General features: G+C 31.2%; 2 protein-coding genes across 2 annotated transcripts; both read right to left on the minus strand.

The window, feature by feature from the left end:
- Window positions 1-1,122: 1,122 nt before the first annotated feature.
- LOC120125820 (actin-depolymerizing factor) lies at window positions 1,123-2,941 on the minus strand. The gene is made up of 3 exons (XM_039144156.1): window positions 2,844-2,941; window positions 1,923-2,188; window positions 1,123-1,521 (listed from the first exon to the last, which is right to left on the minus strand). Exons 1-3 carry the CDS (start codon window positions 2,856-2,858, stop codon window positions 1,371-1,373), a joined length of 432 nt encoding a protein of 143 aa, XP_039000087.1. The 5' UTR covers window positions 2,859-2,941; the 3' UTR covers window positions 1,123-1,370.
- A 3,186-nt stretch (window positions 2,942-6,127) lies between these two features.
- LOC120125788 lies at window positions 6,128-6,673 on the minus strand. The gene has a single exon (XM_039144128.1). The coding sequence runs from the start codon at window positions 6,671-6,673 to the stop codon at window positions 6,128-6,130; it is 546 nt and encodes a 181-aa protein (XP_039000059.1).
- Between the last annotated feature and the right edge of the window lie 9,102 nt (window positions 6,674-15,775).

A 15,775-nucleotide genomic window follows, 5' to 3' on the forward strand; every position in this document is an offset into this window, starting at 1 on the left:
AAGGTTTTTCTTTTTTTCCCGTCTCTGTCTCATTCATTTCACACTTTGTTCTTGTAATAATTTTCTTTTTCTTTTTCTTTTTTTTACTGTTTAACTGAAGAATAAATGCATTGAGATCATGTTGGAAGAAGAAACTAGCTAGCTGCCTAAATCCCAAGCTTTGTAACTGATATTTTTAGTGATTGAATCAAAACATTTCTCACTAGCTGCCATTTTTGATGATCATACAAGAAACTAGAACAGTTGAGAATCTTAAATTCAATCCAAGTAAGTCCTAACCCCTTTTGTCATGACCTGAATCAAAGTTTGCTTATTTTCATGCATGTCTCCCTCACAATTACAGTTGCAATTTATTGTCTACATGTGATAAACATTAGGTTAAATTTCCTCATTAGACCCTATACTATGCATAAGTTATAGATTTAGCCTTTACACTCTAAATTGCTCAACTTCAGTCCCTGCACTCTTTGAGTTTTGAAATTTCATTTTTGACTCAAAAAATACATGGATAATATGACTAAATTACAACAATTTAGAATCTACAACCAGTGAAAGACATTGGTAAAATAGTCTGAGGGGTCTAATTAAAATATAAGAACTAAATACATGATTTAGATTAAATACAAAGACTGATAACAAAATTTGGCCTAATTTAGTACTTTTGACAAGTCAAGGTTTGATCAAATTTATCCCTCAAGACTTAGCAAGAGGTTAAATTTCCACCTAGAACTCTGCGACTTTTAAGCCATCTTTGTGGACTTTCATGGCATCATCCATCATTTACAGGCCGGTAGCCAGCTCTGTTTCTCGGATTTGTGTGTTAGATAACAAATACGGTTATTTTCCCTCGAATTTATTCTCGTACATTCGAGTACTTGTACGTGTTGGACACAAATAAAAATGAAGATTCGAAACAACATAAATATCGAATACCCTCTCATTTGTTTTGGTGGAGGTTCTTTTCAACCACCAGAACTCTTCAAATGAAACAAAACCAGTACATATCAAATTGGTAAAGCATTGTTGATATGCTTGATTCAGTGAAAGTGACTGGAAAATTACTATTTATATTTCAACAGCTCAAATAAGAGTACAAAACCTCAATGGCAAAAGGCATAGATGAACATCATGACAAGTGATGGAAATAAAACTTAATTAAGAGTCAAAATATCCATTACAACACCTCATTTTCACCTGAGAAGCATAATGGCAATGAGGAGCCCAGAGTTCCGAACCCCGGGGTTCGAAATCAGCCCTCTTAGGTGTTATTATAACAACAATAACATACGGTAGATAGCTTCGCTTAGTTACTCACTAATTTAAGCAAGGCAGCTCCTTAAGCATGCGAAATCAATGACGGGATTCAGCACCTAACGTGCACGCTCCCTAATCACCTCGAGATCCATCTCAGTTGGGTCGGTTGCCTGGATTTCATAATGAATGCCCTGCAATTCTCTTCTGAACCGGTCCTTGGATGTTGCGTAGAGCATCTTGGAACGGATCCTTGAAACGGAAGGAGACCTACAAGAGAACATTGGGTCAGCCTTGTATATAGAAAACCAGAGACAACAAATAGGAAAACAGGCACCGGTTGGCATTCTCTCTCGGCTTTCTCTTACAATTCAACAAAAATATCTGTCCATGGCACAAAAGGAAAGCTCATTTCATGATTTTCCGGCCACTACTTTCCACGCTCAAACAACTTGACTTAATGAACCTTAAAGAGAACATTGAAGCATATATACTTGACTCGATATTCTATTAGATAAGCTAGTCATGCACCAGAAAACAAGACCTATGATAAAGCACCATGTAGTTACACACAACATGGTTATAATCAAATCAGACAGAGTTATAATACAAATGCAGCACATGATTTTTCGCAGAATCGGACTTTTCTTCAAAGAAAAAGGGACACTGACCAGGCAATAAAAAAGATCTTGCTCTTCTGGCAGTTCTCAGAAGTCACAAAATCAAAGTCATAAACTGCATAGCGGCAATCAGCCTCGGGCAATGAGGCAGTGAAATCATCATAGCTCTCGGATGGACCTCCAGTCTTTTCAACTACAACCTCCTTTTTCTTCTCATCAATCTTAAAGATCACATATCGAAATACCTTCTTCCTCTGCAGCTCCAGGTATGTGCTTTTGCTGTTTTCAGCCACTCCCATGCCAGATGATGCATTTGCCTAAAAACCAAAAACAAATGCTAAATGTTCAATGCTTACTCCACTTTTAATATAAAACGATCATTAATTTTCGGCAATCAAAACCAAACTCTGTTCGATGAATGCTATTAATATAAAAAGAACATTAAATTTCGGCAATCAAGACCAAACTCTGTTCGATGAATGCTATAGGAACAGGTCCAAGATGCCAAAGCGAGTGATTCGAGCGGAAAAGTCTCACAAATTTTAAGAATGTAAAATGTGCAAGGACCCAAAACGACATTTTCCAACACAATCCTTAATATCTAACTCCATCACTTTTCACAAGTGCTATAAATGCCATATAAGAGATGAGGATAATGCAATGCAAATACAACAATTTCAAGTTCATAAGTAAACAAAGCAGTCAAAAATACTTCAAAACCCTAATCCTGCTACCATTACAATTGGGATGAAGATGCAAAAAAAAATTAAGTACAAAATCGAATCTTTGTCCCACATTCGCATTGATTCTAATATCTGAAAAACAAATTATACCCATATAATAAAAACCTTGACTTTGTTTAAGTTTCAGCATGAATATAAGAAATCAACTAATTTTTAAGCTAAAACAAAGAGAATTAAAAGAACCCAAACAATATCAGATCTAAAAGATTCATAAGAAAAGGGGACTTACTCCTCTGAAAGACATGGCCGCTTGAAAATGAAAAAAAATGGGGACGAAGAGAGAGTTCTAATGGAGAAACAAATTTACAAGTAAAAATCAGTAGCCATGAGGAAGAAACTCTTTTGAAATTCAATAGGAATAAATTTCCTTTTATGGTTAGGGTAAACTACAGCAGAGGTTACTTATGTTTCATTCTCTTCTGATTTTGGCTACTCAACTTTCAATTATTAAGATTCAATTACTTACATTATTGATTAATAATAATTTAATTATCATGCATTATTCATTAACTCTCGTTTCTTGATAATTATATACATATAAATTAATTTAATGTTTTAATTACAACTTTAAAAATAAATTTAGAAAAAAATAACTTTTTTCTCTTTTTCCAAAGAACCCTAGGTGTGACTCATGTTATAAACAGAACATATTTATTCTTTTCGAACTTATCTTTGACAGTCTAAAATCAATATATTTGACTCATATTCATGCTCGTGAACTAAAATATCAAGTTCATGAAATTTCTTTGACAGTTCAAAATCAATATATTTAATCATGAATTTTCAAATATTACATTGGATATGAATTTTATCAAGTGTTTAAATATTATCTTTTAAACAAATATATATACACTTACGTATTTTGAAATGTACGTTTAACTTTATATATATTTGTTAAAAGAACAATCAACCAAAAATTAATTGTAATGAATATTAATTTAAGAAAGTTTAAATAATTTTTTTAATAATCTAAAATGATACAAAGTAGTATATCACCTTATAACATAGTTGTTCAAATTTAAAATCTTAAAAATAATAATATTTTTTAATCATAAAAACTAATAAATTTTGATTTTTTCGAGATCTTGCTGACAAATTTAAGGTCTCCTAATTATAGTTGGCATAACATGGAGGCATCAAAGCTTAGGCCAAATACAATGATCTGACATTTGACTTTTATACAAGAAGTAGTCACTATATTTTTGGTACTTCTGTTGTAGTTAGTCTTAATATATGGTAATTAATTATTTTTTAATATTTATAGTAAAACGCTATTTAAAATATTATTTATTATCGAAACTATTATTTTCGCTAACTAATTATTGGTAGAACCCAATATTAACATTTTCGATAGAAAAAAATAATCTTTTAGGTTGTGCTTTACCAGAAATATTAAATAGTTTAGGTAGCGCCCAATATCAATATTTTCGGTAGAAAAAATAGCGTTTTAGATAACATTTTACCGAAAATGTTAAAAAATAATAATATTTCCGGTATCACATTTCCTTAATCTTATATTAAGGTTGATATACCTGAGACATCCCTATATTCTTGAGGACCAGGTACTGCTAAATTATGACTAGTAAGAGAAAAGAAAAACAAAATTTATATAATTGTGGCTCTGGTTTTTTTTTTCTTTTAAGGTTTCATCTTAATTTATCTGGATAAATCTATGTCGTACACTAGGGGTGTGCAAATCCGGGTACCCAAAACATTTAGGTCGGTGATTTCTCGACCTGTGTTCCGATCTGGATGTTGCGGGTACCTAGTACATATTTTTTTCATTTTCAAATTATTAATTTAAAAAATATACACAAATTTAAATGTTTGAAACTTCGAATTACATACTCCAACATCCGAACATAAAATTTAAAAGTTCGAAATACAAAATCTAATAATTCATAATATAAATAATTCATTATATTATATTATATTATATATATTATAAAAATAATAAAAACTAACCGGGTACCCGGGTAATCGGGTACCCGGAAAAACACAATTTTGTGACCTAGGCCCGACCAGAGAAATGGCTGGCCTGGTACCCGACCCGGTCGGGTAATTTTTTTAGAAAATTACCCAAATTTTTAATGTTCAGGCCGGCGGGTCGGGTCAATCGGGTCGGGTATTTTTGCGCACCCCTATCGTATAGCTAATTTTAGTAGGTGAGTCTCCTAATAAAAAATTTTATACATATACAAAAATTCAAATTTGAAATCTTGATTAAGCAATATCGAATTGTTTATTACTTAAATATCAATTCCTATATTACTGTGGATCTAATTTACAATTATGATTTAAATAAGGCAAAGCCCCATATAAAGATAAGGCCCAAACATTAGACCGATGGCCTAAACAAGAGTCCAAATCTACAACCCAAAAGGATAGAACAAGACAGTCTAACCCTAAACAAGGGATGTTGGGGTGAATTATAAATTCCACCACCCACCTTTCTTTTAAATCTTATTTTAATCATTAAAATTTAAAACTATTTAATTTACTCACTATACTTTCGATTTACTTCTATTATTAGACATTTTTTATTTTAAAATTTATAAAATGTCTATTTTTTATTTTTGTGAAAAAAATCTCTAATTTCAAATTATTTTTATTTCTCGATGACGAAGTATCTCCTTCCAAATCCTAATGACAGGGAGGCGAAGAAGGAGAAAGTGAATTGCATATTTTGATTTCTCATATATAGGATAGTGGATATAATAGATCATAATAGTTTAGGATTTTATAAGGTTTGTGTTTGAGGTTGAATTTCACGAGTTTTAAAATGGTTTAAGTAAAAACTAAATTGATAGAGTGGTAGGAGACAACGAGACGAGTTCATCAATATCTTGAATGGTCGGAAAGACGTTGAAGAATGATAATTACGACATCGACATGAGATATGAAGGAAATTATAAAATCTATAGAAGAAGATGATAAAATAAAGAGAAAATCTTTTCGAACCCAAATTAAAAAAAATTGATTATGTAAAATCAAATTGAAACTCATTGTAAAATACTTTACCTAGATGGAAGACATATCTTGACGGCCATATAAGGAGTTATGGGTCTATGTATATTTTCTTCGGTTACCTTTAGTGGGTAAGTCTCCCAACAGAAATTTTTTACATACACAAGGATTCGGACTCGAAACTTTGCTTAAATAATATCAAGTTGCTTATCATTTGAACCAAATTAGGTTCTATGTCCTATTGATGGTGTGTCTTATTCTCTTTCTTGCTCTTGGAATTGTAAGAAATAAAGGATGAGTTTCCATTAATCTATCAGCAAACAACACAATCAAACATTCATTGTATAAACCAGACATCCCATGTATATGTAAGAAACACAAAAAGGAACAAAACAACACAATCTTAATCCAATCTATACAAATATCAGAACCCCATTTTTACTATCATAAGAGAATCAGATGATCATTAACCAAAAAAACCTGCAAAACCCTCGCCATGTCTTGCATTATAAAACATTAATAACAACAACAACAAGAAGAAGAAGATCATGCACTTCGAGCCAACATCTCCTGGAAATCGAGATCACTTCGTTCCTTCTCCAGCTTCCTCTCTTCTCGAAACTTGTATATGAACTCATCGGCTCGTTCATCCACTCCCCTTAAATGTGGTGATTTCGCAACCACAGCTTTCCATGCATCTTCAATACTATACACACCTCTACTCTCTTCCACTACTTCTCCGCTTCGTCTGCTCGTCTCCGCCTCCTGCGGTGGTTCCTTGTGCTTTCCTTGCAATTGCATTGACATAGGCTCACCGTAGAGCTGGTCTATGTATATAACTTTCCGATTCCTGGGCTGGTTTTGGTAAGTGTAGAGGTAGTCGTAGTTGAACCGTCGAAGTCGGCTTGAAAGGAACCGTTTCTTGAATGGAGCAAAGAGATGGAACGAGCAGAACTCGAGGAGACGAGTCGTCGTCGATTTGATAGAATTCAAGACGTCGAAGGTTTCGAGTTTCGACTTCACTTTGATGGTGAAGCTCCTCCAGGCCTTTCTGGCTGGTTTTAGCTTCTTTGCCAAGTTCAAAGGAGGCATTTGGATTGTTCTAAGAATTTGAAACAGCAATGATGATGGGTTTTGTTTTGAAAAGAAGAAGATGATTTAACAGTGTTTTAATGGAAGAAAAATAAGGGTTGGTTCATCTTGAAATGGGCCCTTTTTGCTTTTTATTTTTCTGGAACACCACCTTTGGAAGCGTGGGAGACAACTAGAATGAGTTGGGGGAGATGGTTCTTTTACTGTTTTAGTATCGAGAAATTTTCGGATCTGATCAAAACGAAATTTAAATAATAAATACTAATATTTTAGAACAAATTGTAGCAAGAAATGGATGTTTCTTTGAACTTTCGGTGATATTTGGAGGCCAAACTTGTTTGGGGGGAGCAAGCTTGGGTCCTAAGCTTTGAGTGGAATGTTTATTGAAAGCAATGTGTTTTAAAATCCCACTAATTCTTTACTTGGTTTAGTTGAACCCCACATTGAAATTTTGGTAATGGTTTATCGTATTGGCTTGAATTAGACTATTGACTATGAGGCTATTGGAATGTCCTATGTTTGTTTCAAAATAATAGAAATTTTCTAATGATAGGGTTAGTCGGATGGTAAATAAGATAGATGTTAGGAGAATTTTTTTGTTTAATGATAAATTAATCTATCTCTAGTATTATAAAGTTCAATGGAGACGATTTTTTTAATCCAGTTTATTCTATTCATAATGTCATAATTTGAATTATTGATCTTGTTTAGGAGATTTAGTATCACATTCTACTAAATTAACTGGTAGTTAGTGACATTTGAATTTTTTTAATATTATCTAATATTTTTTATAGAAGCCGCTAATTTTATTAAAAATTAAAAATATCTAAATTACAATAAAAGTTTACAACCAAAGACTAAGGAAAACTAACAAAATAAACTCAAACAAAGGGTCCAAGGACCAAGGTTCTACAATAAAGATATTTTCTAAACACAAGAAACTAACCACTTAAGATCACACAAGGATCAAGGAAAAAGGTTAAAAATCTAATTAAACAAACTCGAATAAAAGGTAGATACAAACATATCTGACCTCATCAACAAACAAATCATAAAAGGAGATGAAACTATTGAAAGACCACCAACAAACTGCAAATTAAAATCGAGCGATGTGAAAATACTATGTACGAACACAAATCGCGTATCCAAATTCAATCCAAGGATCCAAAACATGGAAGATCAACATGATAAAGACAAAGAACAAAGGCATATTTATTAAAATAAAAAATAAGAAAAAAATATACACTATAAAAGCAAAGGAAAAACAATAAATACCGACGACCAACACAAAATTAATATGGTTGCCGATCACAAAATAATAGACAAAACCTTTAATATTATCTAATATTTAAACTCTGTTATAAATAGATATTATATATGATTTTTAATTTACTTTTCTATTTACATTTGTAATTATATAGTCCGTACAACACTAACCATATAAATAACCAAACCCTAGGAACCTTTCTTTTTCTTTTAAAATATAGTGATGGGAAAGTTGAAATGCAAATAAAGTGATTTAATATGTATGGTTGAAGCAACTTGTTTTGATTTCTTAATCATGGACCTATCATTTTCCTAATCCAAGGTAAAAAGCAAAGATTTGATCTCAAAGGGTTTAAAAAAGTTATTACCTTCAGCCAGCCTTCATTTTGTTGGTCAATTTCTTTTATTAGTCCTTGTCCTATATATAATTTTTGGATTTAGTCAATATACTCTAATTGATCATTTTTAGTCTATGTATTTTTCAAATTTTAAAATTTCAGTTCTAATCCAAATAGTACTCATAAAATTTGTTCAAATCGAATTATTCTATTAGTCCTTATATTATGCCTAAGTTGCATACCTAATTATTGTATCTGAATCGATCAATTTAAACACATGAACTTTAATCATATTGTACTTATACTATTTGAGTTAGGACTGAAATTTCAAAACTCGAAAAGTAAATATATTATTATAGGTCAAATTAGAGTGTAAAGGCTAAATTCATAACGTATACATAGTACACGAACTAAAGACATGCCCATCTAAGAAGATATAAAGATCTTGTGTTACTTTTTAAAATAAGACCCCTAAAATACTTTATAATAAAATAAAATTGTAAAATATCAAAATTTATCATATTACGATTGATTCTTACAAAATAAAAAAAAAATCTAAACATATGAAATTAAGCTTTCTTCACATGTGAGTGCAGTAGAAAAATAATTTTTCTGTATTAACAAATTTTTTAAAGTATAGGACTTCAAATTTTGAGACAAAAGTTACACTTACTAGAAGACGGCCGACTAAAGATTGAATTTGACCATAAGAATATACAAAATATGTCCAAAATCTATTGCTGCCGTAAGCAATCCCCAGCCGCCCATTTTGTTTAATTACAGCACTTAAGGTCCCTAATTAACAATTAGATAAGGAAAAGGATAACATAATCCGGTTTTTACGTGTAGTTTTCTAAGACAATTTTAGGTGGATTAGATAAACTCTATCTTTTTCAAAAACTTTTGTATATATATATATACAAAGGAGATCAAAATTGACCATAAACTTGATATTTGACCACTAGAAAGTTTTTAATCACATTAATATCTTATTTATAGATTAATTAATTTAAATCGGGCATCATAATAGTTAATTGCAGCACATGTTTCTAAACTATGACTCTTATTTCAAATTAGTCTTTAAACTTTTAAACATTTCAATTTCATCCCCAAACTATGACTATCATTCTAAATTAGTCCTTAAACTTTTAAACATTGCAATTTCATCCCCAAACTATGAATCTCATTCTAAATTGGTCCCTAAACTTTTGAATCTTCTAGTTTCATTCCTAAACTATGACTTTCATTCTAAATTGGTCCATAAACTTTGGATCTTCTAATTTCATCCCCAAATTCATTTAGATATGTAGTCAATTTCAACAATATTTTAACCTAATTTTTTTTTTCAAACAACTAATAATATAACTTGGTCTAAGAATTTCATTAACAATGGATGTGATTAGTATATACATATAATTTGGGATGAAATTGAAATGTTCAAAAAGTTTAGGGGCCAATATAAAATGAAGATACTAGTTTAGGGATGAAACTGAAATGTTCAAAAAGTTTGGGGATCGATTTAGAATGAAGGAGGTGTGATGCGATTAACTTGCATCATAAAGATTCATTATTAGGATAATTTTTCTAATTCAATTTGCTATATTCGTAATATCAAGATTCGAATCTTTGATATTACTTAAAGAATCTAGTGTATTATTCCGTTAAACCAATTAATTGTTAATTTACCACTACAAACTTTGGTTAGTAAGTTTATTCACTTTTAGTTATATAGAATAATCCACAAATGGTAGTTGTCAGGTTCTAATCAAGAATAACATTTTTTTTCTTGATGAAGAACAATGAAGGTGTCCATAAGTTGATCTAGAAAGATGAGATATTATATTTTTTAACCAAAATCGAAAGTTTGAATCTTGACGATATGCATAGAGAAAAGATCTTTGTAAAATTCTATCTGGATTAATCTACTAGTGAATTAGATACCGATAGTTTTGTCATTATAGGATTAAAATCAAAGGAACTTTATAGTTTTGTCATGAATCCCAAACTTAAAAATTGTATGGTGAAAAGCAAGTGTTTATGAGAATGGAGCACTTGTTAGTTGAGGATGGACCCATCAAAGTGGTAATGAAAAAGACCCTTTGATGCCAAGTCCAACCCATGTGTGATGTCCTAAATTTATTTGTTTTTTTTGGGACCTCATTGTCCTTAACTTTGTCATGTAGCTTATGTCTGGTTGGGAATTTGGATATGCTTTTCCAGCTTGTAAAGATTGCGAATAACTTGTAGCTCTGGGGAAATAACACCCTTTCTCTTTTCAACCTTTGCTTTACACCACATGCAAAAGTCGATATATAAAAATTGAAATTTGACTTTTAGACATTAACGCTGAAATCGAATCAAATTTTATTTAATTTTAGTAGTATTTTATTTGATTATCATTTGTTTTAGCTCATATGATAATTATTTTAAATAGTATTAAATAATTATAAAATAATATATCAGAGTCTTTTTTAATCATCGACACTCCACATATCCTAAAAAGATAGAGATTAAACACTTTTGTTTTATCTATTGGCGAAATAAATAAAGATTTAGAACATTAATTTCGAGAGATTAATAGAGTAGAACACATCAATATCTATAATTACTTTTAGCTACGGTAACTTGCAATTATTTTTCTAGATTTGAAAATTTTATTATAGTTGAAAGAGTATTTTTTTCTTTTGTGCCGTCGTTAGTATGTCATTTTTATTTTTGTAACCGATGGTGATATCAATTGTAGTCTTAGTCCATGAATGTTGGTATTATTATTATTATTATTATTATTATTATTATTATTATTATTATTATTATTATTATTATTATTATTATTATTATTATTTATATTGTATTTTTGTATTTTTTTTTAATTTTTAATAACTTTGTCTGTATGACACTCAACGACTAAGACTGCAATTGATTTGAATTAAACCATCGAACTGGATTTGGATACGCGATTTGCGTTTGTGGATAGTTTTCTCATGTTGATTGTGTCGGAATGATCCTTAAGCTTTTTGGGCTATGACGGGGAGCGATCCAACTTAATTTTAGAAAATATTGGGTTTTAAAATAAATGCACAAATAAATAAATTTGGAGTCGCCATCGACCTTGAAATTAGGTAGGTCAAATATCTAAAAATATTCTTCAAATAATTTTAAGAAAAATAATTTTAAAAAATAAAAAGTGATATGCGTTTAACCATAAACTCATTTTAAAAGGGTTCGGAGTCGATTACGCGTGGGGAAGAATGAGCACCCCCACAACGCCCAAAATCGGTACCTAAACGATTATACATCATCTAAATATTGAAATTTGCATATTCGAATATACATTTAAATTATGATCCTATTTAGAAAAAATTAAAAGGGGTATCATCTTGTATGTACAATTCTCGAAAATACTTTCCTTGTCCGTTAAGGGGCATTTCCATAGATTCTCCATACAAAATAATATTGTCCTATTTTTTAATGAATTACATATATTAAATATATTTTAAAAAAATTCATTCGAATAAAAAAGTATTATTTTGTTCGAATAATCAACGGAAGCACACTAAGTTTAGACGCGTTTCCACCGATAATCCTTACAAAAATAAGATTATTTTAATAAATATAGTTTATGCATTCGAGATTGATCTTTAATATAATATATAAAAATAATGGAGGTCATGAAATTAGGAGTACATACAAGCACATTCATAAAACTAAGCATTTCTATTTTATACGTACATACATACACTAATTCATTGGATTAATGATTCTAAAATACCTACAGACTTTGATTCAAATACCCACATTCACTAATTCAGATATATATATACTATGTACATACGTGTAATGGCACATATAATGCTTATTTATGGAATACTGCGTAAAAAACTCACGTATATACATGCATACAACTAATGCAAGGCCAAGATATCAATGCAACTATATGTATATAATTATAACAGGTTCAAAACTATTTTTTTTACCAGAATGGCATAAATACGAGCTATAACAACTAAGCGGACATAACCACGAATATGGCGAAAAAATAATTAAAATGTAAATAGCATAAAATAAGAAAGAAGATCAGAAACTTTTAAAGTCCCAAAATAGGAACTAAATCGCATATATATAAAAAGCCAAAGGATTCCATACATGATATACCCAAAAAAAAAGGTGACTAAAAATGTAAAGAGGGGGAGGCCTAAGGAGATGATAATGTCAAAGGGTTGTTAATATATATATATATAATATGTAATAAAGTAAGTAAAAAACAATAAAAAATATATACATGTAAAATATTAAGTATAACAAAACAAACAAAATAATAATAATAATAATAATAATAAATAATAATGCAATATATATATATATATAATAATAATAAGATATAGTATTTAATAAAAAAGAATAAAATAAATAAATAAATAAAGAACAATAATAATAATAAAAGATAATAAAATACATATATAATATTAGGTAAAATAATAATAATAATAAAAAGTAAAAAAAAGTAAATATATATATATATATATATATATATATATATATATATATATATAAATGTATAAAAAATTAGAAAAAAAGTAAAAGAAAGAAAAGTAAATAATAAATAATAATAATAATAAAAACCACAAATTAAAGAAAATAGTAAAAAAGGAATAAAAAATAATAAAAAGAAACAAATAAAAATATATGTATATTAATAATAATAGTGGATTAAGTTGAAAAGGAAATGAATTAGGGGTCGAATTTAGGAATAAATTACCGTGAAAATCGAATATAGGGACTTTTAAATGATCTTTTAAAACAAGGGGGACTAGAAGTATAATTTGCCCATCAATTCGGTAAAACACGCGGGTCTAACGTGGGCATGGGTCGGGTCATGGAGGTCCGATGGGTTCAGTATGAAGCCAACATTTTTTTTAAATCTCATTTCTTCTCTTCTCACGCCAAAAACTCCCCCCATTCAGTTTTCCTCTCATTTGTTATTCACAAATGAAGAACATGGGTCGTGGTTTTCAGAAATTGGCCATCGGCCGCCTCGCGGTGTTCATCGGTGGTAAAATTTGATTTTTTTTTTGTTTTTCGAAAGCCTTACCCTACACCAACTCAAAAAAAAATAGAAAAGAAAGTAAAAGAAAGAAAAGTAAATAATAAATAATAATAATAATAAAAACCACAAATTAAAGAAAATAGTAAAAAAGGAATAAAAAATAATAAAAAGAAACAAATAAAAATATATGTATATTAATAATAATAGTGGATTAAATTGAAAAGGAAATGAATTAGGGGTCGAATTTAGGAATAAATTAGCGTGAAAATCGAATATAGGGACTTTTAAATGATCTTTTAAAATAAGGAGGACTAGAAGTATAATTTGCCCATCAATTCGGTAACACACGCGGGTCTAACGTGGGCATGGTTTGGGTCATGGAAGTCCGATGGGTTCAGTATGAAGCCAACATTTTTTTAAATCTCATTTCTTCTCTTCTCACGCCAAAAGCTCCCCCATTCAGTTTTCCTCTCCTTTGTTATTCACAAATGAAGAACATGGGTCGTGGTTTTCAAAAATTGGCCATCGACCGCCTCGCGGTGTTCATCGGTGGTAAAATTTGATTTTTTTTTGTTTTTCGAAAGCTTTTCCCTACACCAACTCAAAAACAACCTTGGATTTTTTAAAAAAGCGCCTCGGGGAAGGCTAGATCTGGAAAAGATCACTCGACCCTTCCCCTTTCGATTATCGGTGAGTTTACCCTTTTTGGGGTTTTTTCTAAGTTGAAATCGAAGAAATATAGCATGCAAGCAACCGAACTTAATCGAAACCAAAGGTAAAATATACCTCTTCTTATTTCTCTTTTAAAAGCTTTACAAGTGCTCAGATCTTGTATTTTCGTATCTTTGTGTGCCTAAGTCGAATGTATTTCGAGTATAATCTCTTGTGTATTTTCGTGAGTCTTGTGTTGATTACAAGCATCTTATTTATAGTCTAAAAGAGACTATTTTTAGTCCCAATTTATTCGGGTTTTTGACTCCTAATGGGACTGAAATTTGTTGGTTGTTGGTGTTGATGAGTCCATGATGTTGTGCTGAGCGAAACGACCGGAGGAAGATGTGTGAGTGGCGAGGGGTCCTCGGGGGGATAAGCGGCGCCAAAGGGAAAAGCTTCTAGAACCCTAGCATCAGTTCGGGTTGAGGACTTGGACCTGGTTCGAGGCTCCAAGTTGGCTTAGGGTCGCGTGTTGGCTTGGTCTGTTGGGCCTCAGACGTTGCTGTTGGGCTTTGTAATATTAGACCTAAAGAAATAAAAATAAAATGTAAATTTATATGTATTATAGAGTTTATAATATTATATAATAATATTAATTTAAGTGGAGGAAATCGAGTGTCTTCAGCTGCCCCTCTTTGCTCGTTATCGTATAACAAAAATAGAGCAAAGATTAAAAGACACAAATTTCGTCCATATCGAATGTCCTCTGTCGTAGAGTTGAAATCTGATATTAAGACTGGTTTGACATTTTGAATTGAATCCGAAATGACTTCCTCGACGTGAGGTCGAATTGAACTGGAAAATTCTGAGCACAATATCCTTCGTCGTAAAGTTGAAATCGAACTCAATGCTTTTAGAAAGTGGCCTCTGAATCGTCTTCTGGCTTAAGATAATTCATCGTGAAGGTGAAACTTGACCTGAAGACTTTGGTGTTGCTGTGTTAAAGATGATTCATTCGTCGTGAAGTTGGGTTAATCTTTTGGGTACGAAATCCTTCGCCGTGAAGTTGAAATTGTAGATGGCTCATTTGTTGTGAAGTTGAGCTTTGAATTGGATATCCTTCTTCGTGAATTTGAAATCCAATCTTGTGCGTGGTTTCGAGTCCAATATCATTCACCGTGAAGTTGAAATTTGACTCTGAATGAGTTTGTTGACAGACACTCCTTTTTTGAGTTAGATATCCTTCGTCGTGAAGTTGAAATCCAATCTAGAGATAGATGCTTCTTGTGGACACGATATCCTTCGTCGTGAAGTTGAAATCGTGGATGACCCCTTCATTGTGAAGTTGAGCCTTCAATTGGATATCCTTCGTTGTGAAATTGAAATCCAAGTATTGTATGTTGCTGGTGGACACGATATCCTTCGTCGTGAAGTTGAAATCATGGATGACCCCTTTGTTGTGAAGTTGAGCCTCGAATTGGATATCCTTCGTCTTGAAGTTGAAATCCAATCTTGAGTAAGTTGGTTTTGAGTTGGATATCCTTCGTTGTGAAGTTGAAATCCAATCTCGAGTAAATGGTGTCGCTTCGAGTCCAATATCCTTCGTTGTGAAGTTGAAATTGACTCTAGCTAGAACCTGAAAAGTCATGCATATATGTGACGCTATGGATGCAATGCTCTTAGGTGTGCCTAAAATGCATATACGAAATATGTTGCTTTTGGGCTCTGGAGAGAAATCTCGATCTCTGGTTGCCTGTCTGGAATCTTGAAGTTATGATTCCTGATCTTGAACTCTTCAAT

Source organism: Hibiscus syriacus, unplaced genomic scaffold (genome assembly GCF_006381635.1).
Source record: "Hibiscus syriacus cultivar Baekdansim isolate YM2019G1 unplaced genomic scaffold, ASM638163v2 tig00110443_pilon, whole genome shotgun sequence".
In the NCBI taxonomy this organism is placed as follows: Eukaryota; Viridiplantae; Streptophyta; class Magnoliopsida; order Malvales; family Malvaceae; genus Hibiscus; species Hibiscus syriacus.